General features: G+C 43.8%; 1 protein-coding gene across 3 annotated transcripts; it reads right to left on the bottom strand.

The window, feature by feature from the left end:
• Positions 1-418: 418 nt before the first annotated feature.
• On the bottom strand, positions 419-11,919 carry ezh2 (enhancer of zeste 2 polycomb repressive complex 2 subunit). Of its 3 annotated transcripts, none has more exons than XM_023999988.2 (20): positions 11,757-11,919; positions 7,719-7,842; positions 7,485-7,613; positions 7,209-7,328; positions 6,176-6,296; positions 5,881-6,066; positions 5,554-5,659; positions 4,825-4,994; positions 4,617-4,714; positions 4,306-4,537; positions 4,053-4,219; positions 3,834-3,928; positions 3,669-3,709; positions 3,390-3,515; positions 3,120-3,298; positions 2,954-3,049; positions 2,746-2,827; positions 2,575-2,655; positions 2,247-2,331; positions 419-2,067 (listed from the first exon to the last, which is right to left on the bottom strand). In XM_023999988.2, the coding sequence occupies exons 2-20, from the start codon at positions 7,833-7,835 to the stop codon at positions 2,007-2,009; spliced, it is 2,292 nt and encodes a 763-aa protein (XP_023855756.1). In that variant the 5' UTR covers positions 7,836-7,842; positions 11,757-11,919; the 3' UTR covers positions 419-2,006. The 3 variants fall into 3 exon arrangements, with proteins under 3 accessions (XP_023855756.1, XP_023855755.1, XP_023855757.1); XM_023999987.1 differs by lacking the exon at positions 11,757-11,919 and adding an exon at positions 10,657-11,049; XM_023999989.1 differs by lacking the exon at positions 11,757-11,919 and adding an exon at positions 10,657-11,049 and having other exon boundaries at positions 4,831-4,994.
• Between the last annotated feature and the right edge of the window lie 285 nt (positions 11,920-12,204).

Genomic DNA, 12,204 nt, shown 5'->3' with positions numbered 1-12,204 from the left:
TGTGGTTCATTTTACAAATGTGTGCTAAATAAAGTCAAGGTTTCTCTAGTGGTCTTGTCACTGGCTGGGTTGTTACTTGCACCAAGATGTGTGAATTTTCCTTATAAACTGGGTGGTTTGAGCTCTGAATGCTGATTGGCTGGCAGCAGTATACCACGGGTAGACAATACATTTATTTTTACTCTAATTACGTTGGTAACCAGTTTATAATAGTAATGAGGCATGTCGGGAGTTTGTGGTATATGGCCAATATAACACGGCTAAGGGCTGTGTCGTGCTTAACTGCCCTTAGCAATATACCACACCCCCTTGTGGCTTATTGTTTAACACGACTCTGCAAAATTACTCATTACTGAAGTGGTTTTAAAATGCACCTGAGAAGGCTTTGGTTGTTAGTGGTTAAAAAAAKCCAATTGGACACCATTTTCCTCTTATTTTATTCTGGATCACTTTGAACAATACTCCCTGTAAAGACAGTAAAAATCAGCACCTTGGAAATCAGACAGTAGTGGTCCCGGCTAGACAACTGGAGGAAACGTTACACAACATTCAATATATAATTTGTATAGAGCAGTTTCCCTATTCCATATGACAGAAGCACCGCTGTTCTATGAACATTCTGTAATGTCCAATCCCACTGGACGCCAGCTGGCTCTACAACTCAGGAAGTATACATCCTAACAGATGGGTGAGATACTAGTCCTCGGGAGCTGCTGTATCTGCTGGTTATCCAGTCAGACCGATTTAGACCTGGTGTAAGCTGTGACATTGAATCAATGGATCTCCCAAGAACCAGAGTTCCCCACCCCTGTACTAACATGAGCAACAAACTACTTAAAACAAAGAAGATAGGCTCCTGACTTCCATCTAAACACAACCGTCAGTCATCTAGATCTGTCTGTAGGTCTCTACAGAGCCCTCTCAGTTGCTGCTAAAAGTTGACAAAGTTACAGTTGTAAAAACAGGAGATAAATCGGAGCAGTTCGTCCCACTGCAGGTGAAGACGTGAACATTACTTAACATTATTCAAGGCTGGTTGTATTGGTTCAAGTCTGCAGTATTCACAAGCACCAGGCATCACTAGATTATAGTAGCAGTGAGGTCTTCCCGGGACTACAAACATGGAAGCTTTCGTCATCATGCATTAACCAGATTGAGGATACATCTATCAATAAATCAACACTTAAGGGCTCTAATCAAGTGACTATTCAGTGTTCTAACGACGAGATTCAAGGCACAGCAGAAGTGGATACCTGGGGGCATTTACAAAACATCAAGTTTTAAATTGTGAGAAAACATCACACCGTCTTAGTTAGCACCATCTAGAATAGAGATTGTATCAAAGCATGCCTCAGGTGGTCAATGGTCAACAAATGTTCAAAACTTGAAGAAATGAAAGACAGAATATAGTTTTAGGAATAAACCAGAAGTCAAAGAAAGAAAAAAAACAGGTAGTGCTGCTGGTCAACATGCATTGTACACTGTCACCTCAGATATCAGGCTATAGTCTCAAAACAATGTTCCGGCATTCAAGAGTGCGTCTGTGGGGTCTGAGACTAAGGTTTGGACACTGGCTAGGGGAAGGGGAAAAAGTCAGTCACAGAGGTTTTTAACCTGCATTTAGTCTAGCTGGTGGTCAGGGACTGAGTAAAATGTTCAACAACCACTTGTTATGGTTGAGTCACTGTGTACATGAATTTGGATCAAGTATAAAAAGCATAACAGAGCTAAAGAGATCCCCGCAGTGGATTTATTAAGACCTGTTTATGTGTTTGTTAGCTGTAAATTAAGGAAAGACTGTTCTAGTGACCATAGCAATGAGTCCTACATAACTCTGAACAGGAAGATTTGTTGGTAGAAAAACTATTCAAAGTGGGAAAAAAAGGTCAAAACTTCCCAGAATTCTTGAAGCATCCCAGGATTCCGACAATGAGCCGTTTGCATTTCCTGAAGAGAAGAGTGTGCGTGCGTGTGTAAGGCCTTTGATCTAGAGGTAGAAGAGGGGATCATGGCATCTCTGATTCCCGCTCGATGCCGACGTACTTCAGAGCATCAGCTTGACTGTACCTGAGAGAGATAAGACAAATTAGCTACAGACGTCAAATCAACCACAAAGTGTGTGAGTATGCGTACGTATAAGTGTGTCAATGAGACCAAACAAGGAACAAGTTTTAGACACCCTCCTCACGGGGTATTCAGATTGAAATGGCTGCAGACAGGCTGGTTAGTAACCCGTATATACTGACCGGTAGTCAAAGAAGAGCTCTTCTCCAGTCTGGATGGTTCTCTTAGCGAAGATCCCTATCCTGTGGTCCCCATTCACCATCATCACTGCAGAGATAGGAGAAAGACTGTTAGCACAACAGAGGTCTTATCAGTGAAACTCTACATCAGAGTGTAACGTCTGTTGGTCCCATCTGCCGGTGTATTAGGTTATACACAACAGACTGGCTGGATCAGCTGACATACTATACATCTGGTGGTTTAAACAGTACCGTAGCACACCTAGTCTGATCCTCTCTGGAAACAGTCACCCAAAATTAACTAATGAAAGGGATTATGGCATTGTCTGACCTTTTGCATAGCAGTTGGGATGAACGGAATGGTTGGCGAAACGAATCTTGTTTCCTTTCCTAGTAGCATCCACTACAAAGTCTGGGGTGGGGAGAGAGAAAGAATTAGCTTTCCCTCCCACTTAGTTTATCAAAAACAGTATTTCAATACTTTTGTATGCGTGTGTGTTACCGTTGTTGAGGTTGAAGAGGAAGCTACACATGTATTTGTCGTAGACCTTCCCTCTGCGATCCGCCTCATCTTGGGATATTATCTACAAGGAGGGGAGGGAAAAACACAATCAACACGGGAGAACAAAACAATTATTTTCCACAGGCTTGTACATTACACACAAGTCAAACAAAACCATCACCCTGACAGACACAGGGCCGAGCCTCACCTCCCCACAGTACTCAGAGATGAACTCATTCTTCTGAACTGGCTCTTTGATGAAGATGCCCCAGCCTGCTACGTCAGACGGAGCTAGGAGCAGGTGCTGAGAGGGGGGGAAAATCACAAGAGTGAGCTACTGATATCAAGTGTGTGTGTGTGTATGTGTGTGTTACCTTCTTGGCTCCCCTCTGTATGGAGCAGTTTTTACAGGAGACGTTCTTGCTGTCCCAGTGTTCAGCGGCTCCGCAGGTCAGACACAGGTCAGGGTCACACTCTCTGACCGCCAGGTAACACGGACACTGTTTAGTGTTACACTGGGCCTTACACCTGCAGCCCGGGAAACGGTTCTGACCTACACACAGAGAGAGAGAGACAGTTCGTGAGTGTGGACTGGTTTGCAATGTAATTATGGATCAAAATAAAGTATTAAAACATTTCCTCACACTCTGAGCTGCACTGGCAGAACTTCTCACAGAAGTTCTGAGCAGTGACACAGGGACAGGAGGAGTCACAGGGCTGGCGGGGGTGGTCACATGGCTGGTAGTTATACACGTGGTTGGATGAACCATCTACAGGGGGAGGGGTCAAGCACAGGTCAGCGCTGTCACACAACAAAGATAAAAACTGATAAATGAACCACAATGATCAAAAGAACACATTCAATCACATTCTAAGATTGAGTGAGGCTGTAATGTCAGGAGAGTTCTAGAGACAATCGTCACCTTTCTTCAGTTGGATCTTCCTGCAGTGAGTGGCCCACAACCTAAAAAAGGAGATTGTGAGTAGTCTTTTCCATGGAAGTTGACAACCAGAGCTTCTGACTATGTCCTGCAGTCAGCCCATTACTGCACCCTGAAGTAGTCTGTCTATATTTGGGCGTGGCGTACCTGTGTTTCCTCTTCTTCTTGCGAGGGGGCGTGTCTTCGTCCTCGGCCGGAGCGCGAGCGATGATACTAGACTCCTTCACTCTGAACTCATATACCTAGAGACACACCCATTACCAGACAATATACAAAAGGTCTTTCCATAAAACCTGCCAAGTAAAGAGGAAGTCATGGGAGAGAAAGCTAGAGAAATGCATAGGTGCTGTGGTGATAAAAACAGACCTGTCTGCAGGTCTTGGTTCCTATGAGCCGTGCTATAGCGCAGTAGTTGTCGTAGTAGGTTCCGATGAGAACCCTAAAGAGTGAAGCCTCGGCTCCGCTCCAATCAACAACCTGAGGGTCACACGTCAGCTTCAACTTCACTGGAGTCTGGCACCGTGAGTTACCCTCTGGATTACACAAAAGGCAATGGTTAGTGTGTGGGTGTGTGCATACGACTGGGTATGGTGTTTGGCTGGCACACGTGTGTATGTACCTGAACTGCTGGTGGTCTCGTCCTTCTTGTCATCATCATCATCATCATCGTCGTTATCGTCGTCTTTCCCCTCTCGCTCGCTGTCCGTGTCTTTGGTATCCGTGGAGACGGTTGGTGTACTGGGCCGGCTGTTGCCGCTGGGTCGTCCCCGGCGACGGCTCACTGGGCGTTTGGAAGGGGTCTTGGACCTCTCGGTTGCCATGCCGTCAGGATACTCCCTCACCAATCCATCCTAGACAACCACCATAGAACAACAGTCAGAACTGAAGGTGTCTGAGTGTGTGTCTGAGTGTGTGTCTGAGTGTACTTGCCTGCACCAGGTACATGTAGCACTCGTCACCACAGGGTTTACTGTCCAACAGATTCTCCATGTTTTTACGCTTATAGGTGTTAGGCGTCGCATGGAAGGCTGGAGAGAGAGATACAAAGACGAGAAAGATGAGTGGTCATAGTGAAGTCAGAGTGTTGGTGCAGAACAGTCCAAATGTGGTGAGAGAGTGGGTGTGTCTGTGTCCGTACACTCACGGTGCAGGAAGCAGTCGTATTTGAAGCAGCGTCGGCAGAAGAGTGTGTGGAAGGAGTGTAGACTCTGTTCCCTCTGAACGGAGCGAGCGTTGGGACCGTCCATGTTAGGAGTACACTCTGGAGGCAACGCACCGGGCAACTGGGGCTCTGTCAGCTCCTTGTACCTGATCACTCACACACACACACACACACACCATTAGATCTGAGGCAGGACAGGAATATGCACTACTGACACACACGGGCTGGCACAATAATCGTATTATCGTGTAACCAACAATTATGGACAATAACTGAGCTAAAAGAATGATCGTCATAATAATTTTCATAGATTCATTTTAGTAATAGGGGAAATTCAACAGATATAGTAGATATAGTATTCAATAGATATAGTTTACCCAATAGCAGTTTTTCTTTTTTACATCAAGAGGGTAAAGTTGGTAATGGTTTTACGACCAGAACGGCACAGTTGAGAGAAGGTTCATTTCCAAAAGCTCCAAACATTAGTTTGAGAGYCAGGGTGCCATCAAAGCTGTGTTGTATTCATTAGGTATGACAAACCTCATTTGCAAATATGCATTATGTACAGTACAAGCTCAGAAATAAAATTAAATACAATAACCGTGTCCATTTGCATGACAATTAATTGTTACTCCAAACTCCATCATCACAGCCCTAATACACACACACTTTATATGAAACACACACAAAGAGAGGGGTAGTTACTTTTCTCGAAGTTCCTCTGTTGAGCCCTTATCAGGGAACATTGAGGAGATGGCTTCAAAGATCTTATCAGACGGAAACTTCTTAGAGCTGTCACTACTGCCTTGGCCTGCAAGCAGAGGACAAAGGGGTTACACACACAATTTCTACCAACAGTCACCGCGTCAGCCCACACAGGAGAGCGTAAGTAGAGATAAAGATCTGAAAGGACAAGGACCTAGGGAAGGGAACTAGGGGAGAGATCTGTGCGATAAAGGTTTAAGGGAATGGTTTTGGGATAGGGCCCATATCTATTCTCGGTTGGATGATGGAAGTGGCCGTCTGTCTTACTGTCAGTGTTGATCAGGGGTTCCTTTCGGGGGTCCTCGGCCAGGTGGTCCTTCGCCTCACAGAGCTCCACCTTCTCAAGCTTAAACTCCTGCTCTTCTTCATCATCATCCTCATCATCGTTGTCACTGTACTGGGTCAGGGCACCCACCAGCTCCACAAAGATCTCATCATTGATGAAGCCGCACTCTGGAAACACACACAGTCATTAAACATGAATACACACCACACATCCAAAAACACAAGATTTGATAATATCAATTATTTGTGTGTGTGCGCACGCACGTGCATGTCTTACCCCGGTCTCCGTGAACTTTGCCATCGTAGTTCTTGATGAGTTCTTCTATGAAGGTTCCGTCTTGGTCCAGAATCTCGTCTCCCATGTAGGGGATGTTGTGGAGAACCGTTTCGTCTTCTACCTACAAGGCAGACCAGGTGTGTCAGGACAACTCCATTATAGTCTATGACGTCATTATCATCAAGTCAGAACTAGACTACGGCATCGGGTTGGATAACTGCGTTTCTAGTGCACGTGTCAGAACAAGCTTAGTATTGCGCATGGGCGTGTTTACCATGAAGTTCTGCTGTAGCAGTGTGTGTGTGCGTGTTTACCATGAAGTTCTGCTGTAGCAGTGTGTGTGTGTGTGTGTTTACCACAAAGTTCTGCTGTAGCAGTGTGTGTGTGTGTGTTTACCACAAAGTTCTGCTGTAGCAGTGTGTGTGTGTGTGGTTTACCACAAAGTTCTGCTGTAGCAGTGTGTGTGTGTGTGTTTACCACAAAGTTCTGCTGTAGCAGTGTGTGTGTGTGTGTGTGTTTACCACAAAGTTCTGCTGTAGCAGTGTGTGTGTGTGTGTGTTTACCACAAAGTTCTGCTGTAGCAGTGTGTGTGTGTGTGTGTTTACCACAAAGTTCTGCTGTAGCAGTGTGTGTGTGTGTGTGTGTTTACCACAAAGTTCTGCTGTAGCAGTGTGTGGTGTGTGTGTTTACCACAAAGTCTGCTGTAGCAGTGTGTGTGGTGCGTGTTTACCATGAAGTTCTGCTGTAGCAGGTGTGAGCGTAGGTGTGAGTGTGCGTGTTTACCATGAAGTTCTGCAATGGTGGTGAGAGCAGCCTGTTGATGGCGTGGAGGCTTACCATGAAGTTTTGCTGTAGCAGTGTGTGTGTGCGTGTTTACCATGAAGTTCTGCTGTAGCAGTGTGTGTGTGTGTTTACCATGGAGTTCTGCTGTAGCAGTGTGTGTGTGTGTGTTTACCATGGAGTTCTGCTGTAGCAGTGTGTGTGTTTACCATGGAGTTCTGCTGTAGCAGTGTGTGTGTGTGTGCGTGTTTACCATGAAGTTCTGCTGTAGCGGGGACCAGGAGTACATGACAGGGACAGAGGCTACAGCGTTGAGCGTCTTCAGAGGTATCACCTGTTTGGAGAACTCAGAGAAACCACTGTCCACCGTACACTGTAGGAGACAAGACCACACACACTAGAGGACTCAGATAAGCCTTCACTGGAAAGAGAAGTGTAAAAAGTCCTAAATGGTGAAAAACAGTAAACTGGTAACGTAGATTTCAATATCTCTGGATAGGTGTGTGTTGTGTGTGAAACATGCGCTGACCTCTCTGGTCCCTCGTAATGAGCTAACAGATGTCATGATGTGAACGGGCTGGATCCTTCTTGTCTTCCACTCAGCGTTCAGGATGTCTGTCCGCTCCAAGATCCTCTGACGGTTAGAGTTAAACATACTCTGGGGGGGAGAGACACTGTCAGAAACCTGTGTGTGTGTGTGTGTGTGTGTGTGTGTGTGTGTGTGTGAGAGATATATATATAATGTTTGTTTGCATATAGGTACCTTGACCTCATCAGCCCGTCTGAAACGTTTGAGTTGGCGTAGCCTCATGTACTCAGACTTCACCCTTCTCCTCCAACACACTGGTCCCTTCTCAGACCGCTTCCCTGTCAGCACCATGGTCAACCTGGAACACACACAGCTTTAGAACCATGAACAGTACAAGAGTAAAGGCAAAGAGTTGACATGAAAACACACAACTGAGCTTTGGACCCCATAGCTGGTCATTGAACATGTTGATAAGGGCGCACGCACAGTCTCTTCAGAGTCAACGGCTGTTTCAGTTTCTATTCCCACCTCTACTCCCTTTCTACAGCTGCACTGAGACAGTCATGCCAGGCCAGTTCATAGTCATGCAAATAAGGGGAAACACCCCCAAACTAATTTCTGGTTGCATGTTTCAAATTCATTGTCCATTTACTTTGGGTAAAACATAAATCACAAATCAGTCTTTGCTGGCTTCCATTACACATGCTCAGTTCCAACTAAACACAGTATTGAAGTCTCCATAATAACATCCGCGTCTCTCTGCTCAATAAGGCCTGGAGAAACGGATGCTGGAGAGGGCCCTAGTTCCAAGTCATTGGCAACAGAAATCAAATTAGAGTTGTGCGTCTGCTACGTGACTGCTGTCTAGAATAGGATGAACTTTAATGTCCCCAAGGGGAAATTGTCTTACCAACACAGTACTGCTGTATACAAAATAGACACTGTACATTACACACTCAGGTTTGTTTCCTGCATAGTGTTTTTTCCAGCCTCCTATGTCCAAACAGTACAATTATATATTTATTTTATAATTTGGGGGATGGAACATTTTTTCAGTGTAAAATTAAAATGACTAAAACCAGATATAAAGTACGTAGAAAAGATAATGGACCTGTATCTTTTTTATAAAATAATCTTAGAACTAACAATCACCAAAATAAACACTAGCCAGTCAAATTCCCAAAATTATGCATTCAGGAGTATTTTTGTCATGGCATGGGGCACCCATTGATTTGTTATAATGTTTGAGTCACTCAGATAGCATAAGCCATGGTGAAATGTGTAGAATTGAAGGAAATCAACTTTAAAACGGCAACATGTTATCTCAGCCCCACGGCACGAAATTAGCTTTAAAACGGCACCTTTTTCTCTTAGCCTCATGGCAAAATGTGTAGAATTGCAGGACATGATCTTTAAAACAGCTACATTAGTCACTGCGGCCAACAGGAGGGCCTCTAACATTTTAGGTCAGTGACTGCACCATTGGCCAAGCCCATGGCCCCACCCCCACTACCATTTTTACCCAGAAAAACCCTGCAGACTAAACATAATAAATACATTGCATTGTCTGTGATTGTCCAAAACAACGTACTGATCACATACTGCTAGAAAGACCACTGCCTATAGCTGTCTAGAGGATGCATGACTAGAATGTATCCTTTTCTTAATCTGCACTGATATTGTGCATCTGTCCTGCCTGGGTGGGTCTAACCCAATGGATCCCCTCCCTTGAGGAAATACAGTATCCGGTGCTGCCATGAAAATCTGTTACCTTATTACACCAGTCACCACACTGGATGCTCATGTTTAGGGCTTCGCCACGCATAGAGGAAAGGAGTATGACTTACTGTAGAATTACACATCACAGAAAATTATTTGTCAAATCATATGAACAAACATGTTCATATGTTAGATTGAAGGGCTCAATACTCAAAGATGGAGGGGACAATTAACAATCTTATAATTAAAAGGTAATAGAGAGCAATAGTAATGGCGTCTTTTTTMMWYGSKKRWAKRRCRRCKWMGMTRSMTMYAKKAAYMTTTTTTTTWTTTTTTTCACACGGTTTTTGGATAAAAGCCCAAAATAAGGCCTGTGTCTGTGGTAAACACAGGTTAGGAGATCTTATACGTTTTGTTCTATGAGACAATCTTCATCATCTAACATCACTTTGTGATTTTTGAAGCATTTATGTAATACTTTAAAAAATATAACGCAAATAAAGACTTCATAAAGGTAATGTTAACTGATTGATATTACCATTATAGAACAAAACGTATAAGATCTCATAAGCCTGTGTTAACGTCAGACCTTATTATCGGCGTTTATTCAAAAACCCTATTCCTTCCCCATAGAAATGTCTAAACGAACCAGAGGTAAATCATTTCCGGTTTTTAGGACTACAAGCTGGCGAGTTCTATTCTGTACTAGACTAGTGCCATTTTACTGGTATGTAGTGGCAAGTGGCTGAATAGCGCCCCTATTGGAAATGTGAAGAACAACAAGTATATCAGAGTAGGGAAGGCTTTCACCTTTCGCTCTCAACTGCCTCGAGTGACACACATTAGAACCTAATTCTGATCACTCCGCTTTGATTTTATTGCTGTCGCCAAATCGATTGCTGTCATGTCAAATGTGACAATTTTTTTGATAGAATTGTAGCGAACACTAGCTAGCTAGTATCATGCACATTTCCCAATTCAGATGTTAGCTAGCTAAATGTCAATTTCAAACCATCCTGCCAAATAATTCGATTTAGCTAGCTAACTAATGCTAAAAAGATGAATGACACCGCTACACAGTTCAATAAAGTTCAATGTTGGGAATCAACGTGTAAACCTGGTACGATTTGAAGTGAAGAAAGTTAAACCCTTCCGCGCCTCCACCGCAGACAAACACTCCAGTTAATTTGCAAAGTGAAGTAACGTTACACAACTGTCATCTTGCCACATTAATTGGCTGGCTAACTTATTGACATAATTTACAAAGATAACAGCCAGATCAAACAAGGGAATAAATGTGTCAACTCTAACATGAACCTTCCATACCTAGCTAACCGGTTAGCTAGCAAGCTAACTAGCGACCAAGACAGAGATAGCTAGCTAACGTTACATATGTGGCTATTATTTATTTTTTTCAGAGGAAATCATTGTATATTTTGACAGCATTTCCTACCTGCAGAGGGGGGTCAGTCCTCATTCAATGAAGTGACTCGGGATCTATCCGACACGCACCAAGCGAGAATCTTTCGTTGATCGGGATTGGATTACTAACGTTACTATGTTTTGTTGGCTAGCTCGTTAGCAGCGAGAGAAAGGGGGAGTCAATTCACCTCGCGCGTCCTCTAGTTAGCTAGCGAACAACACCGGCTCGCTACGCTTCTTTCTGGTATGTACTTCCCAATGGAAATAACACGGATAGTTTGATGCGGAATTAACGTCTTGTAAAATATACTGTTTTACTGAACAGTTTCTCAATTTCTATATTTCCGCCTCAGCAACTATTCAAACGTCTCTCTCCGTCTCTTTCACTCACATTCGCCGCCCACTCGGGCCACTGCAGCTTCAACGAGCGCCAAACATATGGGCCAATCACCGCGGCCGATATTCAAGATTCTCACTACGGTGCATTGCGATGGGTCGGATTGTATCAGGGAGCTGGCCAATGATAGGCCGCGCTACAACGGGGCCCTGGAATGGGGGACATGTGGAGAAGTTTCCTTTGTTCTCTTGGTTATCGACGATACAAATGCCTAGCAAAGATGTAGATGCGAAGTGTTTACTCTATTACCTGGTGCCACATGTATGTGCAACTATTTACAATTACGACTCATCATGGTAATACCATATTTAATAATCCATGAGCAAATGTGTCATGTACAATTTCAGTAGATATGAGTAAATATTGGTAGCAAAACCGTTATATACAAATCACAAAGCAATGTACTAAACGGTGGATGTGTTTTATATTGTAGAAAACTGTGTATAAAGTAAATATCTGCTTTATTTTTATTCTGGTCATGGCATGGAAACCTTGTTATGGTCGGATATAGTCTCAAGAGTCTAAAGTCGCTTCCTCTCATCACCTTTTCTCTATATGCACTGATAGCAAAGAGCTAGGGAGAATAATTGCTTACTCATTGCGTTAGCTTCCTTCTCAAAACTCATTGAAGGAGAAGTGGCTCTCATCTAATGGGTTTTGGGAAGGAGAGAGGACGCGAGGAGTAAGCAATTATTCTCCCTAGCTCTTTGCTGAGTATTCAATTGACATCTTACCCATGACAGTAAAATCTAATTCTTGTTCATCCTCTTGTACATACTTTACAGCTACGCTGAGTTTACTGACTTGTAATCATGTAGGGAGGTCGACAAGGAGAGGGAGCCACTTTAGATTATTGAGAAGGAGCCCTCCTCTTCGCTAGGGTTATCCAGTTTACTAAGTCCCGCCCCTCTCATACGCTCATTGGTAGATGGCACGGGAGACGAATCGGCCTCGTTCAGTTAGTTCAGTTTGCTCATACAGTAATAGCAAAGATTTTTATAACTAAACCAAGATTGACCAAAACCCGTCGTTTCAAATGGGAACGAATGAGTCATAGTGGGCATAACTAGCAAGGAGTTGGTTAGAGCCAAGCACGAGCTAGCGAGATCCTATTGGCGCATATTTCCGTTAGGGCACGCCTAGTTTAAAGTGCGCGTGTGCATTTTTTATTTATTTAACCTT

The sequence above is a fragment of the Salvelinus sp. IW2-2015 genome, linkage group LG14, assembly GCF_002910315.2.
Source record: "Salvelinus sp. IW2-2015 linkage group LG14, ASM291031v2, whole genome shotgun sequence".
Taxonomy (NCBI): Eukaryota; Metazoa; Chordata; class Actinopteri; order Salmoniformes; family Salmonidae; genus Salvelinus; species Salvelinus sp. IW2-2015.
This window is presented reverse-complemented; position numbering and strand designations above follow the sequence as displayed.

Excerpts from the sequence above, each read along its gene's own strand:
- ezh2 (XM_023999988.2), bottom strand. The coding sequence starts at position 7,835 with ATGGTGCTGACAGGGAAGCGGTCTGAGAAGGGACCAGTGTGTTGGAGG. Across the intron at positions 7,329-7,484 it reads CATTACGAGGGACCAGAGAG|TGTACGGTGGACAGTGGTTT; the intron begins GTCAGCGCATGT and ends TGTCTCCTACAG. Across the intron at positions 3,710-3,833 it reads AAGAAGAAGAGGAAACACAG|GTTGTGGGCCACTCACTGCA; the intron begins GTACGCCACGCC and ends CTCCTTTTTTAG.